This window comes from Aulonocara sp. 'chitande type north' Nkhata Bay, linkage group LG1, assembly GCF_057382095.1.
Source record: "Aulonocara sp. 'chitande type north' Nkhata Bay isolate Kocher_YH1m ecotype deep benthic linkage group LG1, A_spYH_male_GT1.1, whole genome shotgun sequence".
Lineage (NCBI taxonomy): Eukaryota > Metazoa > Chordata > Actinopteri > Cichliformes > Cichlidae > Aulonocara > Aulonocara sp. 'chitande type north' Nkhata Bay.
In genome coordinates this window covers 20715323-20730879 of record NC_141344.1, presented here as the reverse complement: position 1 = coordinate 20730879, position 15557 = coordinate 20715323, and the positions used below count along the sequence as shown (strand labels likewise).

The following is a 15557-nucleotide window of genomic DNA, read 5'->3' as shown; positions in this document are numbered from 1 at the left end:
GACCATGGACAAAGTAACCAGAGATACACTGTGTGAGGCAGCTGCACAGAAGCTCGTGTCTCCTCTGTGTTACCAGCTTTCAGCATTCGGTACCATCTCAGAACAGCATAGTGTTTAGGAGTTGCGTGACTCCAAAGATGACACATTAACTCAGCTGTCAATAACATGAAACCACACGGCTTTTTGTGTTCACATAGACAAAGTGAAGTCTTTCAACAAGCTCATCCAGTGGAAGAACAGAACCTGGATATCCATTGTGATGCGTTTTCCTGTTTGGAGGGACGGGGGATCTGTGCGCTAGGGAACAAGAATAGAAATGGAGTTTTGCTCCAGTACTCACAAGATGTCTTTATCAACATTGATGTGGGAGTGGAGTCTAAAACCAGATTGAAGTGATTAGAGCGTCTAGGACGTGACTTCATGAGTATAAGCCTTTTTCCCTTCTTCAGATGAATGCGCTGTCTGAGAATTTTTCAGGTCAGGGGTGTCAAGGGGTATTTTCAGTAATCAGTCTGAAGTCAGATTGTTGTATAAGAAAGATGAACTATAGATATGTGTCTGATCTAACCTAATGCACTCTATGTATGACAGCCTCAGACTGAATCAGCTATTGAGTTGTGATTAAATTTTGATTAACCCAAGCTGTCTCAGATGTTCCTTGTTCCTGTGTGATTTGACAGGCAGGGCTTCACTGAGGCAAAACGCCATAACTTCTGTCTTCAGAAGAGGATTTCCTGCTCTGATTAATATTTGAAGGGCCTTCTTTAAAAAAGTGGTTGCAAAAATCAGATGTGGAAAGGGATAGATGAGAAGATTCTGATTATCTACTATAACCATGATCTAGTTATCTTAGCTTAGCATAAAGACCGGAAACAGCCTGGATTTATTCATAAGTGTCAAAGCACAAACTTATAGTTTAGACAGTATTAAAAACACTTTTTTGGTTTGGTCACTCAAGATTTAAGAACTGGCGTGAGTCTTTGCTTTGGACACACTTTGCTCTTTCTATTTTCAGTCTGTAACAAGGTAACTGGAGCAGTTTCTTGCAGCAACTTTACATTTGTTGCCAAATGCCAGGGAGGAAAGTCGTCACGTCTAACTTTCAGTTGCATTGTAAATAATCCATTTCCCAAAATTTCACACTAGTTCCAAAAACACATTTTGAAAACTCTGTTTTACATATATGAACATTTTAACTGAAGTGTGTGTGTGAGTATGTATATATATATATATATATACATATATATGTATATGTAGAGAGTATAGGTTAAAAAAATGTCTTATTGGAATTTTTATCATTTATAGCTCATCTCATCTAACCTGCTACCTTTCTCTACGGGCAATATTTGATTGCTTAACACAGCTGTTATCATTACATATTAATTAATATTTAGTTAAATATTTGTTATTAAATTATTAAAGTAATTACTTAGTAATCAGTTCAATAATCTTTTTTCAACATTCTTGTAGTTTTCGAAGTATTTAATGGGGAACTGCCATGGGAGGCACAGTCTAACATTTCAGCTACACAGGTGGTATCCAGAGCTAAGGTTGGTTCTTCCAGTTTAGTTTTGTTTAGGACATTTGACTCCTTAAATTCCTTAAACTCAGTAACATAAGATTATGATCAGTAATTTGTTGAGGGGCAGCTGATGGATGTTAAAGAAGACAAAAAAGAAAAACAAAAAATGCACACAATCTTTCCACGAAGGCACATTTGGCTCCAGTATGAAGTTACTAAAATGTAACAGCAAACAGAATGCAGACATCACAGTCAATACTCATTTTCACAGTTTAATCTGATTCATGGGCTTCTGAATGGAACCTCATCCATCACTGTCAACATCCAGTTAAGCTGTAATGAATAAAATGTCACCATATCTACATCTACTTGTTAACACATACTGAGTGGAACAAGAGCAGAACAATGAGCCATTTAAACATATGCGTTAATGGCTCAACTGACTGGCAGACACAGAAAGAAATTGTTTCAACTCATGAAAACAATGTGGAAATTAATGACCCACAGTTCTAAACTGGGGAAAAAGAGCACACAGATTTCAGAATTGCCCTAATCAGTGTTTTCACAAGTTTAAATTATGTGGAAGGTGAAAGTTGTTGCTGAGAACTTCAGCTTTATTTGTTGCAGTCCGTTTTTGCTGCCAACATACAGAAAGAAGAAAACTGTAAATGACTGAATAAAGCATTAGGTCCTAAAACCTAAACCGATTCTTCTTGGTGAAGTGTAGACAATGAGTTCATTAGTCTCAGAGCCTGAGGAAAGAAACTCCTCCGAAGTCTGGTGGTATGGCGGGAGATACTTTGGGTTGAGTAAGTATTGTCTCTTAGTATCCTTTGGGCTGTGCACAGACAGCACACATATCAATTATAAGTGCATGGGTGCTAATGATGTTCTGGGCAGTTTTAATCACCTGCTGCAGAGCCTTCTGGTACTGAGCTGTCCACACTACTATTTGGGGCTCTTTTCAGTTTGGATGCTTTCTGTTTTTTGTCTGTACAAGTTAGCAGTAACTTGGTGCTAGAACATAGAGCTTTCTTTAGTTTCTCTCATAAGCACAGTACTTACTGAGTTTCCTTTACCAGGGTGGATCCTTATAATAACGAGTCCAAGAATCCTAAAGCTGTTCATAGTTTTGAGCCATAGTTTGTTTGCCACTCTACCAGGATTATCTGTTAATTGTTACTGGTATCATCCTAAAAACATCAAAAAGTAGGCACACATAATAAAGTTGCACAACTCATTTTCAGTCAGCACTCATGAGTCAGTTTTTACAATAAGGTTATTAATGTCTACACTTTCTACTGCATCTTAAAAAAGGATTTATAGTACACTAAAGAGTAGTGTGTTCATTATTCACTGAGTGTATCTAATGCCATCTAATTTTATGTGATTATACATGGAATTATACAAGTTGTGCCACTTTAAAAATCAAACTCCTACCTGTGCTCTCAGCTTTTTGTTTCAGTTGTCGTTAGTTTGATGGCACAGGTTAGGATCAGTTGTTTATTAGATGCAATGGGTGCCTTTTCACCATCCATTAGTGCTCTTTTTTTTGCTTGCTTTTAAACAGTCATGGTTACATACTTACTTTTCACCTTTTTATACTCATATTTTGAGTGTTTTTGCCATAAATAGAAAAAAATATATATCTGTAAGCACTATTGATATCATTGTTATTTTACTTTTTTACACGCATTGTGAGAATATCATTACTTCTTTTGGCTGATGTTACTGTATGTGTAGTTATGTGAAAGCCCTGCTGGCATCAGTTAAAAATCTCCTGGCTGGTCAAACATCAGCTGATTCTTCCTCTTGGTTTTATCCAAGCGGGGAACTTCTGCTTCAAGTCTGCTGCGGCAAATCTTTCACCCACCGTTATGCTGTTTTACTTTCCATGCAGCGCACAAAGATATGCACAAAAACAAACAGATTCGTTAATTTGCATAGGTCATTCCAGTGCAGGATTAAAAGGGCAAAGATTAAAGGTGCATATGTATCTGAATGCAATTACATCCTGTCAGGTCTCTTCAGTTAATACGCTCACCTATGGTCTGGTTCCTGGGGGATATCTGAGAATATGCAGCTTAGGAGTTGTAGCCATGGAAACGCAGTTACAACACGGATTCATTCTCACAGAAAACAATTAACAGTGACATTTATCCACATGTGAAACATTTTGGCTGCTTGGTGAACACAAATTTCACGCCCACGTGCATTGTTCTGGCGAATCTGTTTTTCTGCTTAAACATTCTCCATTACATTTCTGGCTTGCTGTACATTGCAGGGGAAGATTCGTTTCATCTTTGGCAGGGTTTATGTTTATTTTTAACGCAAAAGTGCCTGCTTTAGCTTTTCCCTGTTTCTGCTTCTCTCTCTGTGTGTGATGTCCCACACACCCTGCAGTACTGACAGCTTCCCCTCAGCTACCTGTGGCTCACCTACAGGAGAGACAACAGAGAAAACTTTCTGTCTCAATCCTAGGGGGTGCTCAGATAGTCTCACTTCTGACAAGCTGCTTCCTTTTGCCATATGGTATTCTAAACTCAGTTGAATCCCCTGATCACATCTTGACATGTGCCAGGAATATATTCCTCAATGTTTCATGCTTCTGTGTCGAGGGCAGAAAATAATGACAAGATGTGATAGGTTGTCTCTCAGAGCGTGCTCCCATAAGAAGCAAAAAGATGAATGTTAGACGTAGAAAGAGACTGAGATATCGAGGGAAAAGAGAAAAGAGGAGGCGCGCTCAGATTTTATTTTAAGAAATGGTTTGGCATTTTGGGAAATGCGCCTATTTGCTTTTTTGTTGAGTTAGAACAAGTTCATACAATCTGCATATCTCTACAGTTTAGTGCTGTGCATCCTAGAAATCATTGGCTAAAATCACTCACAGTCAGTACAGCACTCATACTGTACCAGTTGTTACTGAATTGGTTGTTTCTACACATTTTTACTTTTTTAAAATCTGTTTCTTACCCCACTTAAAATATGGTGGTTGGGACTGAGGTTAAAGTTGAGATTTGACCTTAAACACACAGATGTAAATATTACCTTAGTTTGTGATTTGTGTTTTATCTTTTATCTATTGGAAATATGCTGTCATATTGACTAGGTCACTCTGGAAAAGAGGAATTTTAGGCCTTACAGAGACTAAAATCCAGATAAGTAAAGGACATAATAACAAAAAGCAAAACTAGACATAGTCATAGTTTACTTTAAAGAAGCTATGGAAGAGATAATGATTTTTCCGTATTACAATATTTTAGATATGGGTAATAACAAAAGCATAACAATAATAAACACACAAAAAATGAAATAAAATTAACACTGGGGCAAAAAACCTGTGCCTGGTGTGGTTTTCTAAGCACTGAACCTTTCTGAGCACTTAACTGCAATAGTGACCCAAATTAATTTTGACACTGTGATTTTCAGTGTTTCGTGTCATTGACCAGTGACACTCTGGCTCAAGCTCTCAGCTCAGAAAGCTCAGAAATGATTTGACCCACAAACCCTTGTAAAATGGGATGGATGGATTTTGTTACCTTTGAAATGATCTGGAGTTTTCCGTTCCCCTCTGCGTCCAGTCTTCATGCTACAATAAGTTCTATGACATGAAAGCAGTAACCAACTTCTGACTCTGAGTAACAAGTGTGCAAATAGATATTTTTCTTTTCCTCAAAAGATCAACTGTTGTGTTAAAAAAATCATAGACTGAACTAAATTGAGGAAAGACATGCAAGAAATAAGATGACTCAAGAAATAAATTACACTTCAAATACGTGTAAATTACCAGGAACTTATCACATACTTGCAGAGGATCTGATGCAGCTTATATTCAGCAGCAGTTTTTGCTCATTACATGTCAAAATGAAAAATATAATCAGAGCTTAATTTGTTTGAAGTACACATAATTGTTCTGTTTTACTGAAAGATTGTATGTGAAAGATTACTAGCAACTGTTGCACAATCCATAATCCAAAGTCCTGTTTTGTAAAGTGCATTGCATGTTCATATAGTATTGACCTGTCAATGACAAGGTTTGCAAATCCCAAAACAAGCTTTTGTTTATCTTCATTCTGAACACTAAAAGCGTCCATAATTTACAGAAGAACAATGAACATGAAGTATCAAACAAGTCTCTGCATGACCACTGATCTGCAATTTTGCTGTGAAAACACTAGTTGGTGGTGGTCCATTCACTTACAGTCGATTAATGGCAGCATATACACTCTCAGAAATAGAGGTACAAGAGAAGAACATTTTTGTACCTATAGGTACATTTTTTTAAAATGTTCCCTTAAAAGTACAATACTGGTCTTTAAAAGTCCAGAAATGCCCCTTTAAAGGTTCAATTTGAAATAAAGTACAAATCTGTACCATTTTGACCTGTACTGCAGTGGCAGAATGTGGTAATGGGTCAGCATGGGAAAATCTGGATGGGCCTGGTTAATTGTAAAATTCATATGAGATGTGAGTGTGCTCATAAAAGCTACATGTTATAATCAAATCTGTTGGTCCTCTCCTCTGTACGTAAATTATCCTATGATGCAAAGAATATCTGTAACCTACCTTTGTGTAAGTTATGTTAAATTATATTTAAAAAAAACACACACACAATGACATGCAGGCACAACCAAATGATGTTAAAAAAAACTGGTCCATTTCCATTTTATTAAGTTCCAGTTATAATTTTTTAATGTTTTAAATCTTTCAAAAACGTGAAATCATTTTACTGTTATGTTTGGACTTTACTTTTTTGCTTTAACTACATCCTAGAATTGTTCATTAATTGTGAGGTTTTTATGGAATTTGCAACATCAAGTTAAACCGAGGTTCTTTGGAAGTTAAAATGTCAAGCAGATTTTTATGTTACGGTGACTACATTTTGTAAGTTACAAATATAGTTCGCCAAGACAGCATAACGGTTTCTAAACAACTGCGCATTAATACCACAATGTTGTATTTTCATGTGTCAAGTTCGCAATGCGCATTAATCCCAAAGGCCGAAAAGGCAGCAGTGATGAGTGCTCCGCCTCCGCGCTGACTAGCGTTGACACAGAAAATGACTCTCAGGGGGTTATCCACGGAGGAGCTCCTTAAAAGGTTGATGGAAGAAGGCATTGATGTGTCAGACGACGAGGCGCAAAGATTTAGAGGTAAGTCGGGTGTGATTTTGTGTTTTTATAAAAATTACAACGTGTAATTTTACAGTAGAGTTAGCAAAAGTCCGAAGAGCTAGATTTAACATGGGCGAAAGCTAGCAGTTAGCTAAGTTTTAAACAAAGAAAGGTACAAATGTGGACTATTTAGACTGTTGGTGGAATGTTCAACGTCTGTCTGCCCGCCGTATTCGAGTGTTTTATCAATAAATAGTGTCGAACCGTGTACAAAAATGTAAAAAAATCAATAATTTCTCAAAACATGCTAGTATGTAAATATAGCTATTAACAAAATCGTTTTCTAAGCAAAATTTATCCCATCTAACTTGTTTCCCGCTCAAAGGGATTTTAAACAATGGAAGGTACACATTTGTACCATTCCACCTACTTAGTGGGATTTTCGAATATGAGAGCTGTAAGCTCTGTGCAGGGAGTACACTTACTTACATTTTTATATTACCAGTTAATTTATATTAACAATTAATCAAGAGAATTAATTGTAACTTCCTTTTGGGGAATATAGACAGATTCACAATGATAGCTTATTGTTATTATTATGTTATTAAGTTTGGGAGAGATGTGGCTGTTTGTCCACGCCCATTTTTAAAAAATTAAAATCAACTTTAGCTACATTGATTTGACATTGGTCTACAACATACTATTTACGGTAATAACAATATGATTAGAAGAATTGAAGAACAGAAAAGCCCCCAGGAAAGGATAAGAGTAATCAGTGCACTGTGGGTTGTCTTTCTTATGTTTGAAACAGGTACCCAACCCACTCAGACTACATCCAGGTAATCAAAGCCCTGATTGTGAAGTATCCTTTAAGAGATGTACACGGAAATGGTTATGTGAGTACCTCTCCTTTTTTGTTTCTTTTATAGATTATATTAATATAAAGTAAGCATAATTAACTACTTATATACATTTGAAACAACTAGGACACCTGGCACAGCCAACTCAAGAGAAAGTTCAAAGCAGAACGGGCTCCCCTAATCAGCAACGAAGAAGTGAACCGGGTTAAAGAAAAGTTTGGACGCACGCAGAAACATCGGACCACAGAGGAATCCAGCAGCTCCTGTCTGAAGAGACTGAAGCCCTCTCTCGTAAGTCCTCACACCCTCAGCCTTTAAGAGCTAAGGTAACATATGTAGTCTTATTATGTTCACTGTAAAGCTAAAAGTAAACATTAATTGAAAGAAACATGTTAACAGATAACATTAACATAGAAAAAGGAACTTCACAGTTGATTTAACAAAAGTCAGCTCAACTTGCAATTCCTATTCAACATTTTTGCATTTTTTTCAAAGCATTTGGTGTACAAATTACCGCATTTCGAGTAACATTAACTTATCAGATTTTACTTATGATAATACTGATATCTGCTTTGACAAAGGATTCGTGCTTTGTGGGGGAAGATGCAGCCTCCGTTGATGCTCATATCAAGGTGCTAAATGATCAGCACAAGAAGCTACATCCTGACACAGCACTGGTGAAAGACCGCATGACAAAAACCTTTGCATGGAGACGTCGAGAGGTAGCTGAAGGAATGTGTACTGTGGACCTATTAAAGAGATATCCATTCCTGGGGACATCTGCAGGGGTAAGAATTGTTAAGATGATTGGGGAAACAGCTAATGATTTTTTGTCTCTAAATCTGATTATTATTTTCTGTACTAACTGATTAATCGATCTGTTCATTATCTTTAGAATTTTTGTTCACGGGTTAAAGCACTTTACATTTATCTCCAGTCTGTGTCTTTAAACATGTCAAAAATTTAAATCCTCAATGTAAAATGTCATTCTTTTGTCTATTCTGCTCTTTTCATTTCCAGTTGTGTTATGAGGTTGATTTAATGCATCCCTGCCAAGACAACATCTGTCGCCGCTTTAGCGAAAACTTCACTGCTGTTCTTCAAAATGTTCTTCAAATGACCAAGGATTTGCCACTGAAGAAGGTCTCGCTGGATGAGGCCTACATCTCAGCATTCTCCACCTTCTTCATGTTCAACATGACCTACCCTGCATACTTCAAGAAAACACTTGTCTTTCTTCAGAACTGCATTGTCAACATAGGAGACCAGGGAGACAAACCCCTGCCAGTAAGTGTCGCCAGGGTACTTAACCAACTCTATTAAATATGCCCCCACTCCACAAATGTTCAAAATGTTCAAAAAGGGCATTTACTCTGAGGAAGTTGATTATACATGTTGGGTTAGTACACGCACATGAGCCTCATTTCAGCAACACTTGTGGAATAAATGACTGCCAGGCAGCTTTTTCCAAGTATCACTCTTTTCGACGCCATGTGTATCGCAAACACAAACCCTCTGTTTTGAATAGCCTTGAGGTAGTTGAAGATGGATTTGAAAACCATGCACACAAAGAGGTTGAAGACCCACACACACACAGTTCAGACGAGACGCACACAGTTCAGCAGCCCACACCACCTAGTATGGACAGTTTGCTTGATAATTTAGGAGATCATTTATTTAGCTTTATTCTCAAATGTACTGAAAAAAATAACCTTCCACACTCTGTTCAGCAAGACATCGTTGATGATCTTAGTTTTCTTTTGTGTTTTTTTAAAGAAAACTACGACTCGTTTATTCGTTATCATTTGGATAAACATGGTTTCCGCCTCAGTGATTGTCCAGAACTTGAGCAGGTTTTGTCTACTTCAGATTTTTTCCAGAAAGCATGTGATTCAATTCGTTCACCATTTATGATAAAAGAACACTGCAAATCAAAAATGAACATGACAGAACCTATCAGTTGCACAGTAAGAGACCATTCTGGTGTGAAAATTGGTAGTTATTCGTATGTTCCAATCCTACAGGTATTAAACAAATACTGTCAGGTGGAGGATGTGTGGGAACAAATTGTTCTGGATAACCACAGAAATCAAGATGATGATGTTTTGACTGATTACAAAGATGGCATGTATTTTAAAGACCACTCATTTTTCAAAGACCATCCTCAAGCTCTAAGACTTCATTTTTATGAAGATGAATTTGAAATTGTGAACCCACTTGGTGCAAAACGAAATAAATACAAAATCTGTGCATTTTATTATACTATAGGAAACATAAGTGGAAAACATCGCTCAAAGTTGAGTCACATTCATTTAGCCTTACTGGTTCGCCATTCACATTTAAAAGAGTGTGGGCTTGAAACTATACTTCAGCCCTTGATAACTGACTTGAAGATGCTGTCCACAGAGGGTTTCACTATCTGTGTCGATGAAGTAGAGCACACAGTTCATGCTGCTCTTGCTACCATTTCATGCGACAACCTTTCTGCTCATATGATTGGCCGTTTCTCAATGTCTTTCAATACAGGCAGAATATGCCGATTTTGTATGGCCTCGCACTCGGAGATACAACAGCACTTTTGTGAGGACCATTTTGTTATTAGAACAACCAAAGTACATGAGTACCACATAAACTGTGTGGAAAACAACCCAGAGAGTGCTGCTTTGTACGGTGTGTATGGTAACTGTACATTTGATGCACTGCCTTATTTTGATGTGACCCAGTCTCTTCCCCCAGATGTAATGCACGACTTGCTGGAGGGGGTTATTCCTTTGGTAATGAACTTGGTTATTTGTAAAGCTCACAGGGAAAAGCACATCACCATATATGAAATCAATGATGAGCTGAAAAATGTGAAGTTTGGGAGGAATGACAAGCCGAACAGCCCAGTGCCACTGACGGAAAAGATGCTTCGAAATTCTAACATAGTTGGATCAGCCAGTCAAAAATGGTGCCTTTTCAGGCTCTTGCCTTTTTTAATGGCTCCCCATGTTCCACCTGGCACTCCATATTGGCATGTGTTCTTATTATGTTCAGAAATCGTAGATCGTGTAATGGCTACAAATGTGAGAAAAGATGAGCTTGCTCATTTAAACCTGCTTATTCAAGAATTTCTTGAAATGACTACAAAAGTCTTTGGAAATGTTTTAACACCCAAGTGTCACTACCTTATTCACTACCCAAGGCTGATTTTGATGTATGGTCCTCTTCGCCCTTTATGGTGTATGAGATATGAAAGCAAGCATCAATATTTCAAAAATATAACGAGTAAATGCAAAAACTTTGTAAACATCACTGCAACTCTTAGCAATCGTCATCAAATGAAACAGTGCTGGGAGTTTTCTTCAGGTAGGTTGCTTGTTGACTTTGAACATTCACTCAGCACAAGTGTCAGTGTGCCATTTTCATCTCTGCCAGGTGACTTACAGAATGCTCTGGAAATGAACAAAAGTTTTACAGATGTGCATTTTCAGGATAAAGTGCTTCAGCGTGTGTCTGCTATATCTGTCAGCAGTGTCAAATATGAACTTGAGGATGTTTTTGTAGTTGGCCATGTACACACTGAAGCCATACCTATATTCTTTAAAATCAAGTATATTTTGAATGTTGATACTTGTTGGGTATTGTGTGGGAAACTGTTACTTCCTCGCACTTATGAATGTCATTTCCATGCTTACCAAGTGGCAGTTGACAATGACTAGATCCTGTTCAATCCAGGAAATGAATTAGATTTTCAAGCTCTAGACACCTATTTAGTTGATGATAGACTGTTTGTGTCCTTGAGGTATTCTGTGTGACGTGATTGCAAGAACATTTTCCACTTTGTCTATATATATGACATATATATATTCTGGCTTGATGAAGTAGAGCAAAACATTTGTGTGGACAGTTTTTTAAATACATGACATCTCTGTGATCCGTCAAAACATTGTGTTCAGGTGTTTAATGTCTTTATGTGATTGTTTACTTTTTTTTAAATGAATGTATTTTTCTTAACATGTCCTATGGCAATGTATGAATGTAATCAAGGATGTATTCCTGTGGTTGTTTAAATGCTTTGATGTGATTCTATTATCGAAAATAAATAGTTAAATAACCAAATATTTTGGACTATTGGGGGTACATTTTTGTCTCTTTAGGTACGAAATAGGTTGTCGCTGGGGGGTACCCTCATAGGTACCCTATTGTACCCTTTTCAAGGGAACATTTCTGTACTATAGTTTGAAGGTACATTTATGTCTTAGGAAAGTACATGATTGTACTTCAGATGGTACAACTTTATAAGGTACAAAAATGTACCAAGCCTAAAGGGTACAGAAATGTCCTTCAAAAAGGAACACCCCCAGCGACAAGCATTTGTACCCTTTTTGGTACACTTTGGTACCCCTATTTCTGAGAGTGTAAGGAACTGCCGGAACAGTTACTGTGAACTGCGTTTATGTGACGTGCAGGTCATTTCCAGTGAGGTAAATGTCAGGTTACAGCGTTAAGTTATAACATAGGGTTTTACTAGGGTTTTGTGGTTAACCATTAGCAGCTGTCACCATGCTGAGATTGGGTAAGGTTTACAGGGTTATAGTTACAGCGCTTTTTTCTGCTAATGTGGAAACATTTCTTTCCCTTTCTCTATGGCTTTTTACATTTTTGTTTGTTTTTAAATTGGTTTCCTTCCCTGAGCTGCCTTTGTGATTGCCTGATCGGTCCCGATTAGTTTCACCTGTTCCTTGTTACCTTGCCCTCCTGCCTTAATTAGCTCATGTGCTTTCTTAGGTCTTTGTCAGCTCATCTGTAACCATTACCTGTGTTCCACGTCTGTGCTTCTTGCCTTTGTCCCTCATGCTATTTTATGCTAGTGTTTTTTTTTCTAGACTTTATTATAACATTTGTTGAATTTATGCTCAGCTTCATATTTGCAGTTATTTTTTCTGTCCTCCCTTTTATAACACATAGAAAATTACTTAAAAATACACAAAATTGTTATTTTCTTCTTAAACAAAGAGTGAAATCATTATTCATTAATCTCTACAAGAAATGTCCCACAACATAAACAAAGGTTTCAGCAGCATTATGTCGGACTTTAAGTTTGAACTGTGTGGGGAAAAAAGAAAGAAAAATCAATTTAATCAGTAAAGCAGGGAGAAAAACGGTGGGGAGTCAGGAACTCAAATGTTTTTGCTGGACACATTTTCACCTAGAGAGCCACTTCATTTACTCAACTGTAAACACATTTCCTTCAGTGCCCTGTGGTTCATGTTAGTTATTAAAAATATCTGATATATACTTGTACAAGATAAAATCAGAGCTGCTAAGTTTAAATTGAAGAAAACTTTTCTCACTATGCGGAACGCCAGAAAAAAAAAGTTAAAAGTCAATTTTTGCTCGTGTTAAAAGTCAGTTTTTAATCCCCATAGCACGAGAAGTGTAATTTTGCAAATGCTATATCTCAAAGGGAAGACAGGCATATTATCACTGTGGCTTCATCAAAACCAGGCCAGCGCTTTTCTGAGAAACTGAATGTGACTCATTGATTCTCAGACAAGAGCAGCTCCACAGCTCCATCTCTGTGGGATACATTTAGATGTAGCTACATCTCCACATTTACAGGAATTTAATTCTCTGCTGTGTACTTTGTAAACCCTTTATTGAGTTATTTTGAGGCACACGATTATGTGCTAAATCAACAAGGGTGAAATATGCATTAAATACAATGAATTTTAGCAAATATCCAAACAAAGAACCCCTATTAACAGACATGCCCAGCTTAAAGGTGAAAGGAAGGTTTACAGAGTGCATCAGCGGGCAATCAAGACAAGAGCTCTGCTAAAAGAAGATAAAAGCAATGTGCATGGGAACACTGTTTTAGAGTTCTTTCATTCAAAAATTCAAGCGTGCCGAGGCTCTCTTATTGCATATATTAGGACGTGTTAGTGGGGAAGTCCTTTTGATGAAAGTGGGTTTCCATGTATATTTAATGCCATGGTTTGCTGAGCTCTGCTTGAATGTGAATAGTAACGAGGACTGGCATGTTGGAAGCAGTCTGTGCCACTCGCCTCGTCCCCAGGTGCCTACCAAGATGGCGGCGCGCACAGACGCAGCGGCTCACTGCTCCTCACGTTCGGTGTTTTGTTTTTTACTTTCTCTACGTGTATCTGTGTGGATGTGTGTGCTTTTTATCATTATACATCGAGTAGAGTCCACCTACAGTCGTCAGGACCTTTTGAGTTTGGGATTACGCTGTGCAAGGAGCATTACATCGGACTACCACCACTTTCACAGCATTCCGGAGGACATAATAAGAGCTCCAGGGTCTCCGTGGTTGGTTCTTCCCAGCGGCAAGACAAAGAGGAAACGTAAACAAAGGAGGCAAAAGCGTGGCTGCAGGGCGGGTCCACTAGCTCGGCTAAAGAAACAGCCATTTAAGCCACCGCTTCCGAGTATTTTCCTCTCCAACGTCAGGTCCATAACCAACAAAATCGACGAACTGAGATTACAAATTGCAGTCAATAAGTGTGTACGGGACAGCAGCATAATATTACTCACAGAGACTTTTTTTTTTTTTTTTTTTTCCAAATGACATCAGAAACAGCAGTATGCGACATTACGTGATGGCAGAGCTTCAGTTCATCCTTTGTCATTTTTTTTTTTTTTTTTTTTTTTTTTTTTTTTAATAAATAGGACAGGGGGAATGAATGAGAGAAAGAGGGGGAGAGAAAGAAAGAAAACCAAAGGGGAGAAGAGACGGTGAGAAGGGGGGGGAAGAGAGAGAGAAAAAAAAAAGAACTCCTGGGTCACCTGTATGGAGAAAAAAAAAAAAACAAACAAAAAAAACAAACAGAGGAGACAGCAAACAACAAAGAGCAACATAATAATAGAGAAAACAAAGCACCATCACAATAAACTAGCTAGTCATAGATATCAATATTTACTAAATAATAAACGATATTGTGCAGCACGCAAGATAGACAGCGCACAGTGTGCTTTGAGGCAGCAGCCAAGAAAGCTTTAGTCCGCGTCTGTGAATACCCATGTGTGCATACCTGTGTGGATCAGCATGCTTGCATTCCAAAGGTTTCTCCATGTAATGATCTGCTAGGGAGTGTGGGGGGGCCACAGCCCCGTCCTCCAGGGTGTGAAGCGGGTATGGAGGAGATCAAAACTCCAGACATCCAGAGGCCCCCAGAACACAAGAGACCATGGAAGACCAACAGAGGGGCAGCCGCGCCACTGTTCCAGTAAGAGCTGAGGAGAGTCCCAGATGAGGGCTTGCCCAGCAGCCGCGGAGCAGAAGTCAGGGGGAGTTGCAGTGACGCGCCCGTGAGCTCCGCCGGCCCCCAGCTGTGCCTGAGTGACCGAGCCCCAGGCCGAGAGGCCGGGGGCACCCCACCTCCAAAGGGGCCCGAGCGAGCCCCAGGCCCCAGGCCCCGACAAGCGGCCGCCAAGGAGTGAGCCGGTGTGTACCCGGACGCCCACCCCCAGACACAAAGAACCACCAACACACCGACACCTGAGGGAGTCCGCCACCGGCAGGGGAAGTGGTGGTGGGTGGAGACTTGGCTGCAGCCATCAATTCCGGACTCGGCTATTGAGCTAGCAGGCCGCACGGTTCACCGTCACGACAGGAACGGCCACTCCGGTAAGATCAAAGGAGGGGGTTTATGCATCTACACCAATGACAGCTGGTGCAAAAACACAAAGACTGTAGACAGCCACTGTTCCCCGGATTTGGAATACTTGACTGTGAAGTGCAGACCCGTCTACATACCTCGCGAGTTTACTGTTGTCATGGTAACGGCCGTGTATGTACCACCCGATGCTAATGCTAACTCTGCCATGGAGGAGCTGCACAAGACAATAAGCAACCAGCAGAACTCCCATCCAAACGCAGTGCACATTATAGCTGGGGACTTCAACCATGCTGATTTAAGGTCAGTATTCCCCAGATTTGAACAGCATATTAAATGTGCAACGAGGGGGAAAAACACATTGGATAAAGCCTACAGCAACATCCAAAAAGGCTACAGAGCAACCCCTCTACCACATCTAGGTTTGTCAGACCAC

At 39.0% G+C, this 15557-nt stretch overlaps 1 protein-coding gene across 1 annotated transcript; it reads left to right on the top strand.

The window, feature by feature from the left end:
- The first annotated feature begins 6584 nt into the window (after positions 1 to 6584).
- LOC147339021 (sterile alpha motif domain-containing protein 3-like) lies at positions 6585 to 12388 on the top strand. The gene is made up of 6 exons (XM_086297775.1): positions 6585 to 6678; positions 7025 to 7043; positions 7451 to 7535; positions 7626 to 7790; positions 8081 to 8287; positions 8520 to 12388. Exons 1-6 carry the CDS (start codon positions 6585 to 6587, stop codon positions 8820 to 8822), a joined length of 873 nt encoding a protein of 290 aa, XP_086153901.1. The 3' UTR covers positions 8823 to 12388.
- Positions 12389 to 15557: the final 3169 nt, after the last annotated feature.